We start from the raw sequence: 20,237 nt of genomic DNA on the forward strand, positions 1-20,237 counted from the left end.
CTTTGTTGCAATAGTGTTTTCATTATGCAAATTATTTCAAATAAGACCTATTTGCAAGTCCAGTGTACTGAACTTTATTCACAGGGCCTATAGAAAAAATTATTCTTTTTTTTTTTTTACCCCTTTTTCTCTCACTTTAGCGCATCCTATTTCCACCCGTCAATCATCCTCTTACTAATGCTTGTCCCTGCTCCCGATTGGGGAGGACGAGACTGCTCCACCCCCCCTCTGAGACGTGCACAGCAATTGAACATCTTATCACCTACACTTGACGAGCGCAGTGTGGTACGGCGCTGTGCGCGGAGAGCCACACCCCCTACCGCACTCCTTCCCCATCTCCGTGCAGACACCACCAACCAGCCAGCAGAGGTCGTAATCGCACTAGTCTGAGAGAGAGTCCCCATCCAGCTTTTTTTGTTTAGTCCCGTCCCCTATCTGAACAACCTGCCAATCGTTGTTCACGTAGCCACTCAGCCTTCAGCTGGCAAAGGCAGAGCTGGATTTGATACGATGTATCCGAGATCCAGCTCTGGTTGCAGCGTGTGTTTTTACCGCTGCGCCACCTGAGCGGCCAGAATTATTCTTCTTTTAACTTTTAGAGGCTGAGATTGAAACCCCCTAAAAATCTTATTTAAGCTTCATTTTGCTTCACATCATTCAGTCAATAAGAAAAAAAACAACAGTTCTGAAGATAAAAACTGGAATAAATAATCAGTCTCACAGTTTAGTACTCTGTAGAGTCATCTTTTGCTTTATTTACAGTCATCAGTCTGTTTGGATATGTTCCTACCAGCTTTACACACTAGAAGGTCACTAGGGCCAGCTGTAGCCTAGTGGTTAAGGTACTGGTTCAAGCCCCACCACTGCCAGGTTGCTGCTGTTGAGCCCTTGAGCAAGGCCCTTAAACCTAAATTGTTCAAACTGTATACTGTAACTGTAATGTAAGTCGGATAAAGGTGAATGCTAAATGCTGAAAATGGAAATGGAAATAGAAGGTGTGTGGAATAGTTTAAGCTCAGTCAGATTTTGTTCCGAGTGTGTTGAATGCACTGCTCTCTTCAAAGCAATCCAGAGATTTTCTGTCAGATTTAGGTCAGGGCTCTAACCTAGGCGCTCAAAAACATTTGCCTTTCTGATCCTCAACCCAAGATATTCTCATAACTTTATATAACACTGGATCGGCCATCCAGTTTGGACAGAAAGCCAGATCAGCCATACATTTGCGCTACTTAATAATGGTCTAAATTTTGAATCTCAGCTCTGCCATCCAGCTGGGCTTGCTGGCTACATGAACAACGATTGGCTGTTGTTCACAGTGTGGGATAAGCCGGACCAGGGTTCCTCATAGCTGGTGCAGTTGCGACCTCTGCTGGCTGATTGATGGCGCCTGCACAGAGTCGAGGAACAATGTGGACAGGGTGTGGCTCTTTGTGCACAAGACTGATCCGCATATGAACTTGCCTCAGTCAGCAGTGGAAGCTTGTATCAGTAGAGGGTAGCGTAAAGCAATCAGGGTAATTGGATACGACTAGATTAGGGGGAAAAATTGGAGAAAAAGAATTTAAAAAAATGAAATAATGGTCTAAATTGTACATAAAGGGTAGCTAAAGCCTCTAAAATATGTTTTATATCTATTTCTTAACTTTTTACAACTTTATCTCGGAGCACCTGTCCAACCATGATTAATTTTTGCTATACCATGCACTACTAGCTGTGAAATCCTCAAGAAACAGTCAGTTTTGTTCATTAGTAATCAAGACCACTACAATTAATGTCAGCTGCCAGCCAATTAGCCCTGTTGTGATTTGGAAGATGATTGGTTGTACCTGCTCAAATTTGGAATGTTTACTGTAGAGCCAATCATTTATTTAAAACAGGTATTTTACTAAATTAATTTGTAATGATTAATCCTATGTTAAGGAGTAATAATGTAAAAAACAGTTTGAGTTGGATTTAGCATTAACGTTTTGAATGTTTTTACCTCTTAGACCTTACAGCAGAAACTCTGGGTGAGAGTCTTGCTGCCTGGGCTCAGGGGCTGAGACTGTCCCCTTCAGAGAGGCCAGAAGATGACTACCTTCTCAAGCTGGCCTCTCAGTACCACGCTGAGCAGTACGAGGATTCCTTTAGCCAAATAAGTGAGCGTCATTTCAATTTCGCTTTCATTTTTTTTTATCAGCAATGTGTAAGGTTTACAAAGTGACATGTGAGCTACACATTATGCTAAAAGGTAAATGGTTGGAGGTTAACACTAACAAATGCATTTTAATTTGTCTGTGTCTTGTGTGGTTCAGTGTCAGCCCCCGATGCACAGCTCCTGCAGCAGGTTACCCGTGGGCCGAACGGTCTCCCAGTGGAGACGACACTGCACTGCGCCACAGACTCCACTGCTGTTCAGCTCAGTGAAATGATGCCACTTCCTGTGCTCATGAAACACTCAGTCACAACTCCACTAATCACACAGTGAGTCTGATAGTGTTTAAATATATACACAGGTCTACTGCCATGCTTTTTTTATTTCTGGTCTCATCAGGATATAGAAGATGGTCCCAATGAGAGTTCCAGTAATGTCTAACAGAATGTAGGCATTTGATGATGTTGGTCCTTTACAATTGGTTATTGTCCTCTTAGCTACTAAATCAGTTAACCAAATTCATTTGACAATTGGGTTCAGTTTTACTAGCCACAGCCAGGCATGATTAATGCCAGACCTGTTGAATTTAAACATCACTGACAGAACCTGTCTGCCAGTGTGAAGCAGATTAGTGAGAGCCATTATCTACAAATGGAGAAAATAGGGACAGTGCTGAACATACCTAGGAGTAACTGACCTACTAAAATGCTGTGGCAAAACTCAAAGACCACATGGTACAACTAGCGTTGAAATACCCTTTCATAACTGCCCGGTCACATGAGTAATAAAGAAAATAAAATGAATCTACACAAATAGAGCCGCTCAGGTGGCGCAGCGGTAAAAAGACACGCTGCAACCAGAGCTGGATTCTGGGTACATTGTATCCGAGGCTGAGTGGCTGTATGAGCAACGATTGGCCGGTTGCTCAGTTGGGGGCGGGACAAAGAACCGGATGTGGGTCTCTCTCTGTCAGAATGCGATTACGACCTCTGCCGGCTGATTAGAGGCACCTGCACAGAGATGAGGAAGAGTGCCCTTAGGGTGTGTCTCTCCGCATGCAACGCTAGGTGGCACAACACTCATCAATGTGTGGGTGGCAAAGATGCATCCGGCTGCTGCCCGTGTTTCGGAGGGGATATGGGTTAGCTTCGATCTCCTCGGGCATAGACAGAGAGGAAGCACGATGCAAATTGAACAATTGGATGCGCTAAAGGGGGGGAAGAAGGGGAAATTTTTTCAACTAGTGGTTTTACCTATCAAGAGGTATTGCCTAAATAAATGTGTTTGAGTGCCTATGTTAAATGTTTTGTGTTGTTGTTTTTTTCAGTTTGTCCTTGGTGAATAAAGCGGTGGTGGATTATTTCTTCGTTGAACTGAGAGTGGAGAAGCACTTTGAAGCTTTGAGGCACTTTTTGCTGATGGAGGACGGAGAATTTGCACTCTCGCTTACTGACCGCCTGTTTGAGAAAGTGAGAAATAAAACAGAACATTAATGGTGTGACAGACTGTATGCATGTATTATAGAAGGAGTTTGGATAGGGAACTAATGCATTGCGTTTGGTAATGGATGGAGTTCTCCCATAATTTACTTGAACTGTTTTTGCAGCAAAGATCTGCTTCCAGCTGTTTTCAATTTATTTATAATCACTCCAAATTGTCAGTTAATTAGGTACACCTCTTTTATACTTTGTACACCTTCCATTTGATCATGTATTCATAGCATATAGGTGCAGTTTGTAGGCATGCCTTTACTTACTGTAATTTTCCAGTGACGTCTACTCTGTTTATTAACAGAAATGATCCCCCATAGGACTGGTTATTATATGAGTCATGGACCATCACTAGCAAAGCAGTGCTGTTAATCAGGTGCATCAATGTTAAGTGAATTCTTTAGCACACTATTGTCTCTTCTTGGTACAGAAAAGTCCATCAACCAAAAATATCCAACCACAGAATGGATCTAAAAAGAGCATAATGAATGAAACCCTATCCTAAAACCGCTTGCTTAGGTGTCTAGGTGTTCACTGACCTGGGTTCAAATATGGGGTGATGTGCTGTAGCAGTATTCAAGTTTTTTTTAGAACAGGACATGTACCAATGAGGCAAAACACTAGGACCACCCCCTTCCCCCAAATGTAACAATTATCTATCTGATGGTCGGGTGGTATTAAATGTTTGGCTGATATTAGTTACTCATGCTACACATGTCAAATGCAGCAGATATTATCAGCATAACGACTCGAATGTCTTTGGTAGGAGCCAACTCATTATGGCCAGATGATCGGCGAAACAGAAGGGTGCTCACAGGCAGCTGTGGCGAGTACCAACTAACAGTGGTCCAAGAAGGGACAAACCACAAACTGCATACAGATTGTTGGGCAGCCAAGACTTGATAATGCCATTATTGGACATGCCAATATTGGACATAAAACCTAATCCGGTCTCACTGTGATTTACAAGATGTAACATAAACCATCATCAAAGGGGCATTCGCATTCGTATGTGACTGCATAGTCGCAGGCCATTTAAAGTGCTAACTCCTTATACCTGTGGAAGAAATGGCACCAGAATGCACAGTAGTACGATCCACCTTACAACATCTAGAAGTTGAAGGTCGTGATGTTAATGTCCTGTTTTTACAGCATATTATGGTGCTTACATGGTGCTTATAGTGGGTAGCACTGTCGCCTCACAGCAAGAAGTTCAAGAAGTTCAAGAAGTTCAATCCCCAGGTGGGGCGGTCCGGGTCCTTTCTGTGCAGAGTTTGCATGTTCTCTCCGTGTCTGCATGGGTTTCCTCCGGGTGCTCTGTTTTCCTCTCACAGTCCAAAGACATGCAAGTGAGGTGAACTGGAGACACTAAATTGTCCATTACTCTGTTCGATATAACCTTGTAACCAAAGTGTAAAACATGCTGTTAAAATCCCAATAAAACAAATAAACATGTTGCTTATACCTAACTGACCTTTATGGTGCTTATACCTTATTAAATAGCTGGTAGGTATTCCTAATTAAGTTGATAATAATCTTGGGTTTTACTCTGTTGTGGATTATATGGCAGTTAATTATATTAACTATAAAATGATTTGTGTGTGTGCAGCTGGGCAGTGGGCAGACACCTGGTGAACTGCTGACTCCCCTGGTTCTAAACTCCATCCTAAACAAGGCCATGCAGTACAGTGTACATGGAGACAGCGAGCTGGCAGCTAATTTCACATTTGCGCTGCGCTATCTGCCTGAGGTGTTTCACCCTCATGCTCCCGACTCGCTCAACTGCCTGGAACTCCGCTACAAGGTATCACACCAGTTTTTCCTTACTCATTCTCCCCATTCTTCTTACTCTTCGTCATCCTTCTTAAATCCTTGTTGTTTACACTGATGGCTCTCTTGTGTTCCAATGTATTGGAATCCTTACATGGCTTTCTGTAGACAGTTCAACAAAAAATACATTTGTTCTTATTACTGTATTTAGGGGCGGCACGGTGGCTAAGTGGGTAGCATTGTCGCCTCACAGCAAGAAGGTCCTGGGTTCGATCCCCAGGTGGGGCGGTCCGGGTCCTTTCTGTGTGGAGTTTGCATGTTCTCCCCGTGCCTGCGTGGGTTTACTCCGGGTGCTCCGGTTTCCTCCCACAGTCCAAAGACATGCAAGTGAGGTGAATTGGAGATACAAAATTGTCCAAGACTGTGTTCGATATAACCTTGAGAAGTGATGAACCTTGTGTAACGAGTAACTACCGTGTGTCTGTCATGAATGTAACCAAAGAGTGTAAAACATGACGTTAAAATCCTAATAAATAAATAAATAAAAACTGTATTTAGTGTAAAGATGAATGAAGTAGGTGGTGATTGCACACAGGCCAGTGCTATATACTTATAGCACTCAGAGTGAAGGTGTATAGTGCTGTGAAGTATTTGCCCCCATCCAGTTTCTTAATTTTTTTTAAAAATGTGTTACTATAAATTAAGTAACATATAAATATAAATATACAGATCAAGTTATATACACTAGATGTAGAATAGGCCAATCCAGATTGACACACAAACATTTAATACTAGGAGAAAACCCCACATTTTTTGAAGACTGTCACATACTGATCACCATAAAACACATCCTAAACAAATGCCCAAAGTACAACAGAGAAAGACATAGGCTACATATCCCCAATACATTTCATCCTTAAATTCCTCAACAATGTAAGACTGAAAAGTCTTTGGATCTAGATGTTTTGGCAAATGTAAGACAAGCCTTTGTGTTGTTTTTGGTCAGCAGTTGTTGTACCTTGCAACTCTCTCATGTAGGACTGAAATCGATTACTAAAAATCATCGATTAAAATTTTTTGCATCGAGGCATCGTTTAATCCATACAACTATATACAGCTCACGGTGTTTCGCACAGACGATTTTCACTTTTGCACAACGTGCTTACGCTTTGGGCAGGTGACGTGAAGAAGCCGAGGGCTGCATCTGAAGTCTCACACTTAAACTGTACCTAACAAGACTTAAACCGGGTACTTTTGCGTACAGTTTAATGAATACTACGTATTTGGACACGCTCGTCACTCCTGCGTGTACTGTTCAGTGTGAACGTAGCGATTTAGGACGCAGCCGAGATTTGATAGCGCGGACTGCAAAATATAGGAAGAGAGAAAATAGCGAACAGGAGACTGGACAGAGAAAACCACAGAAAGTCTGAGATCATTTTAAGCTGGAAAAAACGAAAACTCCACAACATCCACACCATCAGAGCGTCTTGTTGATACGCTGACTTTTCTTCATCGCAACCGCCACACGCTTTTTTGAAGACTTAGGCAAACACACACACACACACACACACACTAAATCTACCTCATCTAAGAGATACAAGCCTGACAGAACCTCCTACAAATACCACAAAACCTCCCAACAAAATATTAAATGTTTATGGTATGTGTGAACTGTAGCTGAAACTTTTAGTTCTGAAAGTTGCACAAATTCGAGGCAATGTTCATGTATTATATTTATTATTATTTATGCCTTAGTTTTAGGTTGCCTGTATACATTTTAAAGGTCATTTGATTTATTTTTGATGTATTTGTTTTTGCATTTCAAAAATGTTCTTTAAACTGTACTGTATGCACTGTATGCAAGGAATACAAATGTACAGGTTGTTTTAAGAGACACGTGTTATTTAATGTTATATGTAGGGCTGTCGCGGTGAAAGAATTTCCCCTTGCGATATTCAACCTGTCTCAATATCGCGGTATGCGGTAATATCTACATTTTTTTTGTTTTTGAAAATTACTTAATTTATCTGGATTTTAGAGCTATATAAACAAGCTTTATTGTTAGGCTATGATTCGGTATATTACTGCTTTATAATGACAAAGATGAGACAGTTTTAAGACCAATGAAATGCGTGTTTATTGTTAAATACAGAACAGAGCAGGGATGCGCATCTTTTCTCTATTAAAAAAGGTTTAAATTAAGCTTCTAGCCTAGGCTAGATATACACTGTGAAACATTATAAATATTATAAAAAAAATCTAAATATTTTAAATGCACATCTAATCAAAATATGGTAAAAAAAAATAGAATAAAGAATAAAGTCTGTAAGAGTTTTAACCTGCGTTATCATGCGCGCTAGAAGAACCAACATGTTCACCTGATGTGGTTTAGAGAGAATCTGAGTGGGGTAGCGATGTTCCCCTCGGTACTAAAACTCTCTCTGATGGGGCTCGTTACACTAATACACGTGTACTGTACCTGCATGCGACTTTACAATGCGACAAACTATCTGTTTAGTAGGTATAATTAACATAACAATATATACTACAGTACATTTCAAGTTATTATTCGTTTCAATACATTTTTATTCAACGAAAAAATACATTTAAATCATTCCAGCAAGCCAGCAAGAGAATATTTGCAGGCTGCAATTCCATATTAACCATCATTAAGTGTTTTAGTACACCAAGCCTGTTTGAATATAGTCTAAATTACAAGTATTTACTGAGTGTGAACTCAATTTGATCATTAATAAACTTGCCAATAATTCCTGTTGCGATTGTTTACATTTTAAAACACAAAGCCTGACACTCAGCAGCAACGCATGCGAACAGGTTGCGGGAAAATGTCGCTCCTAGCTCATTTTCATTATGAATTTATTTAACATTTATTACGCCCGAATGTAAGCGTATAACAAGATGGACTTTGCAACAATATTAAAAAAAAAAAAGAGAAGAAAGAAAGAAAAAACGTGAACACCGCGGTGTTGCGGTTGCTTGGCATGCCCTGCGGTTGGCTGGTCTATACCGCGATATTTCAAAATTGCGGTTAGCGCGACAGCCCTAGTTATATTTGCTTTTTATTAAAGCAAAAGTATTTCTTATCCGATTACTCGATTAATCGCTGGAATAATCGATAGAATACTCGATTACAAAAATAATCGATAGTTGCAGCCCTACTCTCATGGATGCCATTTTTGTCTACATTGTGTACACCTTGGCTGCATCCGAAATCGCATACTTAAACAGTACGTACAATATTTAAGGCAGTGCGCACTGCTAGGCCGGGAGCCAGTACTCCAGTGTGCAGTATGCACGCAATCTCAGACATACTACGTCCAGCATCTTACCAACGTCACGTGATGCATGACATCACATCGCCACAGTTACAACAATTTTCAAAATCAGACAATTAATTAATTAATTCTGTCATTTTCATAACGTTATTTAAGGTTGTCATCATCATCATCATCATCTGTTCCGCTTATCCATTCAGGGTCGCGGTGGAAACAGTGCAAGCAAAGAGTCCCAGGCATCTCTCTCCCCTGCCACTTCTACCAGCTCCCTCCAGCGGGTCCTGGGTCGACCCCGGGGCCTTCTCCCAGTTGGCCGTGCCTGGTATACCTCCAAAATCATCCTTATCAGATGACCGAACCACCTCAACTGGCTCGTCTCCACACGAAGGAGCAGCGGTTGTACTCCGAGCTCCTCCCGTATTACTGAGCTCCTCACCCGATCACAGAGAGTATTCCCAGCAACCCGCCGGAGAAAGCTCGTTTCGGCCGCTTGTATCCGCGACCTCGTTCTTTCGGTCATTACCCAAAGCTTGTGACCATAGGTGAGGATAGGGACATAGATCGACCGGTAAATTGAGAGCTTTGCTTTGCGGCTCAGCTCTCTCTTCACCACAGTGGTCCAGTAAGAAGAATGTGTTGGGCATTCAGGGTTGTACTTAATCATAATATTTTCAATTTTCGCCTTACTTCACTTTTTGCCGTCTTTCTTCTTCGCTACGAACGCCTTTGCAGCTCCAGTTGAATTATGGGGTAGATTATAGGACGGCAAGTGTGCATCGTTTACATACTTAAAATTGGCTGCCTATGCAGTTGGCCATCCGGGTACTTTTCACATACTGTTTAATAAATACTACGTATTCAGACACACTACCAGCTCTCGCATACTGCTTTTGTGTACTGTTCAGTATTGAAGTATGCGATTTCGGACGCAGCCCTTCACTAAGGCAGGTAGAGCTGAACAGTGTTATCTTTGTCTAATATTAAAATCTTTTAAATGATCTACAACATATCACTAGCAAATATGCAAAAAAAAGAAGAAAATGAGTAGGGAGCGTATACTTTTTCATAGCACTTGAACTGACAGATGGTTTACTAATATTCAGACAACATTATGCATGGTGTGCTAATGGAGGAAACTATATGCATGGTAAATGCATTGTGCATTTAAATATAATCATTGAGTAGATTTTGGTGGTTTTATGGTTTTTTGGGTTCACCTATTTATGTGTCTTTATAAATTGAAACTGTGCTCCTCAGAACCTTTTGAACCTTTTTTGGTGTGGTGTTCCCGAACCACACCTCGATCCTGCCTCCAGTTTTTATGAGAATAGATGAGGTAATAGATGTTTTATTTAATCAGCGCAAGTGTGCTCATTCTTTCTTGTTTTTTTTCTTAGGTGGACTGGCCATTAAACATTATCATAACGGACAGCTGTATGAATAAGTACAACCGGCTGTTCTCCTTCCTGCTGCAGCTTAAACACATGGTGTGGTCTCTCAGCGACGTGTGGTTTCATCTCAAACGAACAGGTAGCTGCAATCAGCAGGTCATCACCAAGCTGTTAAAGAAACACTCCAGCATTTTATGAGCCAGGTCACGTACATGCAAAAAGTGACTGGATCTGAGGATATAACCCACTAATCAGGACACCACACATTTTACCAGCTGCGCCATTCAAAAATTGATTTTAATAGAATACATTACTCATTCTTTAGTCAAAGCTACAGTAGTTGTAAGAATGTGATTATAAATGACCAATTTTAGTGTCCTGATTACAAATTCCAAAACTGCTCCTAGACTTCCATTGTAGATAAGTTTGTAGTTTAAGATAATTAAATCTCGCAGGACCAGACGTCATGTCATGATTTACTGTCTTGGAAAAGTCATTGTTAAAGAAGACTATTAACAGCACTGAAAATAAGAGCGGCTACGCTCAAAGCTTTTCTGAAACTCATCCAGAGCAATCAAATCCACAGCCCAAGCAAAACTGCTTCTCAGACTTTACTAAACATGCCAAGTCTTTGAAATGAATGTTTGAGAAATAGACTTGCTATTAAAATTTTTTGCTGAGGTGTTACAAAACACTGCTTCCTCTGTCCTGAGTGACAGCATACAATTTAGCACTGAGTAACCTTCGCTCTTACTTCAAGTGTAATGAGTTTCCTGTATGGTAATACAGGCTGACATTGTTTGCTCCACAAAAGAGATACGCTTTCTGGATGTGCCCCAAGCTGCTTTATTTGACATACATAGAGTAAAAGTATACTAATATAAAGGTATATCTAATCAGAGCTAGGGGTGGGCGATATAATATCGTTCACGATAATACCGATATAGTTGTAAATTCGATATGATTTTTGCCATATCGTGATATTGTTAGCAAACGTGCGCCACTCGCTCTCAAGCGCATAACAGTGAAATAATGGCGACCAATGCAGAGAGTAGTACCGGAGTTAGCACTGAGGATGAACTAGTCCCTACAAGAGGAGCTACATCACTAGTGTGGAAGTTTTTCAGATACAGAAGGTCAGACTCCAAACAAACGACAGTAATTTGCAAAACGTGCAAAAATACTGTGACGACAAAAGGTGGCAACACATCAAATTTATTTCAGCACCTAAAGCAAAAGCACCCGCGTGAGTACGAGGAGTGTCAGTCAGTGCGCGAGTCCGAGAATGATGTGAGAACAGAAACTGTGTAAGTGAACGAACACAGAATACACAGGTTACCATCTGAAAATGTTTAAAACACAAAAGAGCTAAGCTTTCCTTTGCGTATGAGCATGGAAACTGAATCACTGAGTCAAGGAGTCAGAAACGACTCTTTTCAGATGTACAGTGTATCACAAAAGTGAGTACACCCCTCACATTTCTGCAAATATTTCAATATATCTTTTCATGGGACAACACTATAGACATGAAACTTGGATATAACTTAGAGTAGTCAGTGTACAGCTTGTATAGCAGTGTAGATTTACTGTCTTCTGAAAATAACTCAACACACAGCCATTAATGTCTAAATAGCTGGCAACATAAGTGAGTACACCCCACAGTGAACATGTCCAAATTGTGCCCAAATGTGTCGTTGTCCCTCCCTGGTGTCATGTGTCAAGGTCCCAGGTGTAAATGGGGAGCAGGGCTGTTAAATTTGGTGTTTTGGGTACAATTCTCTCATACTGGCCACTGGATATTCAACATGGCACCTCATGGCAAAGAACTCTCTGAGGATGTGAGAAATAGAATTGTTGCTCTCCACAAAGATGGCCTGGGCTATAAGAAGATTGCTAACACCCTGAAACTGAGCTACAGCATGGTGGCCAAGGTCATACAGCGGTTTTCCAGGACAGGTTCCACTCGGAACAGGCTTCGCCAGGGTCGACCAAAGAAGTTGAGTCCACGTGTTCGGCGTCATATCCAGAGGTTGGCTTTAAAAAATAGACACATGAGTGCTGCCAGCATTGCTGCAGAGGTTGAAGACGTGGGAGGTCAGCCTGTCAGTGCTCAGACCATACGCCGCACACTGCATCAACTCGGTCTGCATGGTCGTCATCCCAGAAGGAAGCTGACGCACAAGAAAGCCCGCAAACAGTTTGCTGAAGACAAGCAGTCCAAGAACATGGATTACTGGAATGCCCTGTGGTCTGACGAGACCAAGATAAACTTGTTTGGCTCAGATGGTGTCCAGCATGTGTGGCGGCGCCCTGGTGAGAAGTACCAAGACAACTGTATCTTGCCTACAGTCAAGCATGGTGGTGGTAGCATCATGGTCTTGGGCTGCATGAGTGTTGCTGGCACTGGGGAGCTGCAGTTCATTGAGGGAAACATGAATTCCAACATGTACTGTGACATTCTGAAACAGAGCATGATCCCCTCCCTTCGAAAACTGGGCCTCATGTGATACACTGTATAAACCAATCAGTGCTTTTTAATTAAAATTTTGGGCGAAATCTCTCTCTTCATTGGTTGCTGTGTATTTGACAGATAAGTAAACCAGTTTCAGCTTTCAGCCGCCACAGCCAAGAGAATAAATGTTAAATGATCTAAGACGGTTTTCATTAGCTAGATAGATAAACACAGTTAAATATGGATTTGTATATTCCGGAAATATTCTGGAAATATACAAGATGGCCTCCAAGGTAAGCTGCGGTTATGATTTTATACTGCTGTGTGGTTGATCTGGGTCGCGGTGCTGCTGTTTACCATGCGCTTTCATTTTGCAATGATAGCAAAGCATAATCAAATATTCAACTTTTTGGGATTTTTTCGATGCTCATTTATTTGAAGTAAAACGGACAACATAAATGTTATTGTGAGATTCTGCTGGTTTGTTTAATATAAATGTTAGATACAAATACAGCCTTATAATAATACAAAATATAAACACTAAATCAGTCAGAATTGATCAGAACTACAATGTTTTGTGTTTTTAAGAGAACTTATAAACAATATAAGGTAAAATACGGGCAGTGGCCTGCCATTGTACAGTACTTTAAGTTTACATTATATCATTACATACAAGTTTACATTATAGTACTTCTCAAAAGCATATGTAGATCTTGTGTTTTTTAGCCATATCACCCAGCCCTGCTGGAAGTGATGCTTAATTTAATGTACATTTAGTAACATTTGTACCTTAGATTTCCTGAGTGTCTGCAAAACAAGTGTTTTTAATATAAACTTTTGAAAAAAGTGTTCTTAGATATCGCTAGTGAATATCGTTATCGCAAAAAATATCCCAAAATATCGTGATATTATTTAAAGGCCATATCGCCCACCCCTAATCAGAGCACAAAAAATGGTACTGTGAGTTGATGGATAGGACTCCTAATAGGTGGCATGAGGATAAAATATGCTTGCTCACTCGGGGTTTGAATCTCAGCAGTGGTATCGACGATTGGGTGTCTACACAGACATGACTGGTTATGTCTAGCCATTGGGAGGTGCACTTGTCAGTGTTTTCAGTGCTGGTCCCAAGCCCAGATAAAACCAGGTTGTGTTAGAAAGGGCATCCAGTGTAAAACTGTGTCAAATCAGGAAGCAGTCAAAAGAAACTTACTTCAAACTCTGCCTTCATGAGCATACCGGTAGTCTTATTATTCAAACCATGTTTGGTCCAGCCCTTATGAAGCCTTCCTCTCATGTACCTTCAGACCAAGGTTCATTTAAAGTTTCCTCATATGTTCATGTAAGAGATTACGTTTGAAAAGGCATCTGGCTATGTGGGATTAGTTAGGCCTGTATAGATTTTTGTGGATTTCCTCAGGATATAAAATGTCAATATTGTTCCCCACTATCTGTCAGGTTGGGTGACTACAGAATAGGTTGGTAAATGCTGGTGTGTTTTTAAAGGTTGAATATGATGATCGTTACATGTCAGTGATGTCAGTGTTGTCTTGATGATACATTAAAGTGCCCCAATTTAAAAAATGGTTAATGTTTCAATTGTAGGCATTATTTAACATACTGTAATTAGTGCTTATTAATTGCTTGAAATTGCCTGTTAAATGCCACTAATTCTGGGTTGTAGCAAACTAATATGATGAAATACCTTCTGTGTGAGATGGTAAAAATCGATGTCTTTTCAACATTGTCTCCTATGTGTGTGTCTGTCTGTGTGTGTGTTAGCCCTGGTAAAGGGAGCAGGGCGCTCGGTGCAGTTCCGTCAGCTGCAGCTGTACAGGCATGAGATGCAGCACTTCGTGAAGGTGATTCAGGGCTACATCGCTAATCAGATCCTGCAGGTCTCCTGGAGCGAGTTCACACACAAGCTGAGCAGTGCCAACGACCTGGACGCCATCCACCATACACACGCCGAGTACCTCAACAGGGCCATCTTTAGGTTACAATACTGCACTGCACACCTATACAAACTTCTTTATGAAAGCTCTCTGGCTGAAGCTGTGTAGATATGTCTGTGTACATTTTCTGTATTGCAAAGGCATTAAGCAATAACATCCAATTTACTGACTGAAGGAACAACAGCATTGTTAGTTAATGATGTTGCTTCTAAGAAGTGCACATGGAAAAAGTTGTGATCTTAAAACATAAGCCAAAATGCACTGGTAGACCTAAACATCTCGGCCAGCAGAGCCGTGCCAGTGCAGCCATAATGCAGGATTACACATAATCATTTCAAACTCTCATGATAACACGTACAGTATATCTCTTTTAATTATTGCTATTTTCAAATAGAAGATCTTTTATAATAATGCTATGATTTCCAGTTATTGCAAGGACAGGGTACCTATGTACCTTCTTATTTTTTTCCTCTTCTGCAGTTCTCTTGCCACTTGCACCACCCCCGCACTGGCTGTTCAGAGCTGTGATTATCAGCCACCCCCTCTGACACGCACACAGTTGCCAACTTCATGTTTTCACCTGTTAGTGTCCCAGTGTATGGCATAGAGACACACTGTACCCTTCAGATCATCCATCGCTAGTGTAGGTGCTTCGACAAGACAGCAAATGGTGCAAATTTATAATGACCCCAGTGACCTTCCTGGGATTGGATCTCAGCAAAATGCATGGTATTTAATAATGGGTTTTAATAAAGGCAGAGAGCACACTATATTAAAACATGATCAGAACCATTTCCAATGAATTAATTAATAGGGATGTCATTTTTTAAAGCATTTTTTAACTGATCGGTATCGGTTTTACTAAGGCCGATCCTAAGCCGATCCTTTGTTTTACGTCAGCATGTCCGCTGTGTGGAAATACTTTAAATTGGAAAGTGAAACAAGTCCAACAGCGAAGTGTAATGTCTGCAATTCGAGCGTTTCACGAGGTGGTAGGAGCAGAGCTGCGTTCATTACTGTAGAATTTTACTATTTATATGGTGTGTGAGTCAAGGATCACTCCGGTTTACAAAACTATAACTTTTAATCCCAGTATGAAAACTTCAGGACCATAACATACAGCTTTTACGAGTTTACGTGTTACAAGACATCTCAGTATCAAGCACTCTGATTGGCTTAGTTATGTAACCGAGCGTCGTAGTGATGCACTTGCTTAATAAAGGAATAAATACACGGTATATTCACAAATTGTCGGGAGCATAACACTTTTATTAACTCCTTCTGTTACTGTACCGAATAGCGGACAGCTAGAGTCATCGCATTAGCCAAGCACGCTGTTCCATGCACTATGGAAGCCCCAAAGGGTCAAAACACACTCACTTCGCGTAGAAACGTCCATCAAACCATTGTCACAATACAACCACAGAAATGTTTGTTACAGTTACAACATGCATACAAGTACGGTGGCTCATAAGAAACAAACCAGATATCATTTAACCAAACGATCTACAATTACTACCAATTTGATACGGCACCTAAAAAATAAACACTCAGTCGAATACAGCGAGTTTATTATTATATGATGAAAAGAGGAACCGGATCGGGATCAAAATTAATGATCGGGATCGGGATTGGGAACAAAAAAACATGATCGGGACATCCCTGTTAATTAAGTTTCATGGCTTTTCCACTAGTTGTCAATAACTGCAGTTTTTGCAAATATTTGCATAATTTTTGTCTGTACACACTTTTAAAATACTGTTGATTTTTGGGTCTGCATGTATGACATATTTATTGTTGTTGTTGATGCTCTCAGAGCTCTGCTGACAGAGAAAGCAGCCCCGGTCATGAACATCATCCACAGCATCTTCAGTCTGATCCTGAAGTTCCGTGGCCAGCTGATTGCTCAGTCCTGGCAGAGCCAGCAGGGTGAGACAGTCCACCCCAGTTTCATCGCCATGCAGCAGTCTTACAACACCTTCAAATACTACTCCCGCTTCCTGTTCAAAGGTAAGCAGACACAGCCCAGTTTACTGCTCTTATCACTCACCCACTTACAACCATGGGGCAAACATTTATCTGTTGTTTTACTGCTTCTAGATAGGAAGGTACATGTGATAAACTCACTATGCACACACAGCTGTCACTTTCCTTACTTTCGAGCAATGAACTTACCATGTACACTTTTTACCCAACACCTGTATAGGATTTTTAAGAACAGTGGTGAATTAAATGAAGTTTGTACTTTGCTACTCAAAATAGTGTCCACTCTTCTGAGAAAGCTTTTTACTACTTTCTTTAAACACGTCGGGCGGCACGGTGGCTCGGTGGGTAGCACTGTCGCCTCACAGCAAGACCGACCTGGGTTTGATTCCCAGGTGAAGCTGTCCAGGTCCTTTCTGTGTGGAGTTTGCATGTTCTCCCCGTGTTTGCATGGGTTTCCTCCCACAGTCCAAAGAAATGCAAAGTGAGGTGAATTGGAGATACAAATTTGTCCATGACTGTGTTTGACAATAAAGACTTGAACTGATGAATCTTGTGTAACCAGTAATAAAATAAGTGTGTAAAACATGACATTAAAATCCTTATAAATAAAATAAATAATAACATTCTTATTTTTTAGCAATGAATGTTTGTCCTGTTACTGAGCTGTTATGTACAAATAAAAGGAAATATTGATTTTTTTCATATATTATTATGTCATTAAGAACTACTGGACTATGATAATAAAGAAACATGGAGTTCTAAATTTCTAATGGTTTATTGGTTGATGAGGTGAGAAAACAGGGCAAGAAATTGCACAGCTGGCACAGGGGGATATTCTGCTAGCTCACTAGTGCTGAGATTCTGAACTCCCGAGTTCGAATCTCAGCTCTGCTGCCTGTCGGCTGGGCACCCTCTAGCGGGCATAATCGGCAGTGCCTGCAGCCAACAAAATTGGCCATTAAAAGTCTGCCAGAAGGGATAAAGACCGAACTAATGTGGGTGGGGTCTTCAACGCTGTGTAAGGGCCTTGGTTAGTAGCCCGAGGTGCCTGTATAGGGAGTGAAGGAGCGCGGGGATCAGTGCGTGGCTCTCCGCGCGCCAATACTGGCCTTATGCATGGATTCACAGAACGTCTGGGTGAATAAGAAGGGGTCAGTGGACTTCACAGAAGCATTGCATTATGTTTAGTTGGCAGGGCAATTCGGAATTTCTTACCATCAAAACTAGACATAGGCCGCTGCCTAAGTAGACAGGATTCTAATAAGTCATTGACTTATAAGTCAGGTTATTCGAACGCACTGCTTAGACAGCGATAACATTGGGTTTCGCTTACTAAGCTAACACATCATGCCATTCAAACCAATGAGATGAGTTGGCATAACACGCAACATGTCAAATAACATTTCTGTCTGTGTACCGAAAATGGTTAAACTGTTCCTAACAAGCACGTATTTGCAAATACTTTACACTTGTGCAAGTTTATACAAATTAATAATCAATAATAATTTATTTACTTTTGAAAGTAACTCACATCGTCCGCCATATTTGTTATTTTTTGTGAGAAAAGTCGTGCCACACTGAATGCTGGGATTGCCTTCACCGCTAAGGCAGCATCGGATGCTCCCTCATTCTCCACTCAAAATACCGTTGTAACTTTAAGATACCTTACTAGGGAGGATATTAAGGCATCTAGGATTTCGAACAGCCTTCTTCTCGGGAGTGCGCCTAAATGCTGACATAAAAGGATGACATAAAATGCTGCCTACGTAGAGAGCTCCCTAGGTTTTGTAAGAAATGTAAGAGAGCAAATGTAAATGTCTTTACAGTAGTAAAACCATTATGACATTATGAACATGGTTACCTCGGCAGCTCTAGCCAAGAAGGTTTCTGGCAAACTGAAAGGTGCAATACTGGAGCATGACCGTATGAACCATTCATTCTACTAGTTTCAGTGTTTGCCTATGGATATTTACACTTGATCAACATTAATAGCAACATGGATGAATTAAAAATAAATAGTATTAAATATTTTTCTCTGTGTTTATGCATCTACAGTGGTTTCCAAACTGGTGGACAAAGGTTACCAGCCTCATCTAGAAGACTTCCTGCTGCGTCTTAACTTCAACAATTACTATAAAGACTCCTAATGCATTGCAGTATGTGTGCGATCAGTGAATGGGTTTCTTCATATTGCAGTCAGTAAGGCTTTCTGTATTCTAAACAGTGTTCTAATTACTGGCCTGCAGCTTGTAAATATTTATGGGAAGTAGATTTAATACATTGGCTGTTGGCCTCTATTTTGGACTGAAGATTAATGAATGTTTGTCCTGTTTCTGAGCTGTTATGTACAAATAAAAGGAAATATAGATTTTTTCATATATTATTATGTCATTAAGAACTACTGGACTATGATAATAAAGAAACATGAAGTTCTAAATTTCTAATGGTTTATTGGTTGATGAGGTGAGAAAACAGGGCAAGAAATTGCACAGCTGGCACAGGGGGATATTCTGCTAGCTCACTAGTGCTGAGATTCTGAACTCCCGAGTTCGAATCTCAGCTCTGCTGCCTGTCGGCTGGGCACCCTCTAGCGGGCATAATCGGCAGTGCCTGCAGCCAACAAAATTGGCCATTAAAAGTCTGCCAGAAGGGATAAAGACCGCACTAATGTGGGTGGGGTCTTCAACGCTGTGTAAGGGCCTTGGTTAGTAGCCCGAGGTGCCTGTATAGGGAGTGAAGGAGCGCGGGGATCAGTGCGTGGCTCTCACAGAACGTCTGGGTGAATAAGAAGGGGTCGGTGGACTGCGTACGCGTCGGAGGGAGCGTGAGGCAGACGATTATACTCCTCTCGGACACGACCGGAGTCTCCAGCAGCGGAAGACGAATTGACTTTGCTAAATTGGGAGAAAATGGGTAAAAAATGCATAAACAAAATAGCAAAAAAACAACAAAAAGAAATTGCACAGGCTAGAGCCAACATACTGGTTAGACTAACAGCTATTCACTAGGATAAGACCTAGTGGGATTACTGGGATGGCTCAACATTATAAGGGATCTCAGTTTAGAGACCAGGATTGATCAGGATAAAGCAGCAACAGATACATTACATCCTGCATGTAGGATTTGTGTAAAGGCAGTGGTAGGACCAGCAATCGGAAGGTCGCTGGTTCAAGCCCCACATCTGCCAAGTTGCCATTGAGCAAGGCCATTTAACCCTCAATTGCTTGCAGTGTTTACAGGAACAATTTTAAGCTGCAAATATGTAAATAGGATAGAATAGCAACATCAGAAATGACTCTGTTTTACCATATGAGGTCAAAGCCACTATCACAGCTAACTGTCCTCTTGCCTATTATTATTATTAACCTTTATTTCACCAGGCAAGACATTAAGAAGAAGTTCTTATTTACAATGGCAGCCTGTCAAGTGCCAAGGAGCACTTGTGGAAAGAAGAAAACGATGAGAGGGACAAAGGCAAGAGCAGAAACATCACATGAAGCAATTACAAGTATCATTAAATCATTAAAGTAGCTCTTAAAACTAGATAAATTCATTTCAGCTGCTGCTTTTAAGGATTTGAGTTCTTTGTAACAGATTCCAGTTGTTGGAAGCAGCAAATGAAAATGATATTGGATTAAGTGTTTCTTTATTGGATTAAGGGGCTTTTACTGATATAATGTGAGGACCTTGTATTATACTCAGCCACAGACACCGGCTGCAGTAACTAGTAACGAGTTAGTTTTGTAAATAAACATAAACC

The 20,237-nt window shown here is 41.0% G+C and overlaps 1 protein-coding gene across 1 annotated transcript in view; it reads left to right on the forward strand.

The window, feature by feature from the left end:
* Positions 1 to 18,878, forward strand: part of tubgcp6 (tubulin gamma complex component 6) — a gene marked incomplete at its 5' end in the record, with an annotated part of 51,457 nt that extends 32,579 nt beyond the window's left edge. The window contains 8 exons of the mRNA XM_063004148.1: positions 1,989 to 2,138; positions 2,295 to 2,463; positions 3,462 to 3,603; positions 5,234 to 5,428; positions 10,091 to 10,223; positions 14,319 to 14,532; positions 16,308 to 16,501; positions 18,533 to 18,878. Of these exons, the coding sequence (XP_062860218.1) occupies positions 1,989 to 2,138; positions 2,295 to 2,463; positions 3,462 to 3,603; positions 5,234 to 5,428; positions 10,091 to 10,223; positions 14,319 to 14,532; positions 16,308 to 16,501; positions 18,533 to 18,624 (1,289 nt within the window). The remainder of the gene's footprint in view (positions 1 to 1,988; positions 2,139 to 2,294; positions 2,464 to 3,461; positions 3,604 to 5,233; positions 5,429 to 10,090; positions 10,224 to 14,318; positions 14,533 to 16,307; positions 16,502 to 18,532) is intronic.
* Between the last annotated feature and the right edge of the window lie 1,359 nt (positions 18,879 to 20,237).

This window comes from Trichomycterus rosablanca, chromosome 1, assembly GCF_030014385.1.
Source record: "Trichomycterus rosablanca isolate fTriRos1 chromosome 1, fTriRos1.hap1, whole genome shotgun sequence".
In the NCBI taxonomy this organism is placed as follows: Eukaryota; Metazoa; Chordata; class Actinopteri; order Siluriformes; family Trichomycteridae; genus Trichomycterus; species Trichomycterus rosablanca.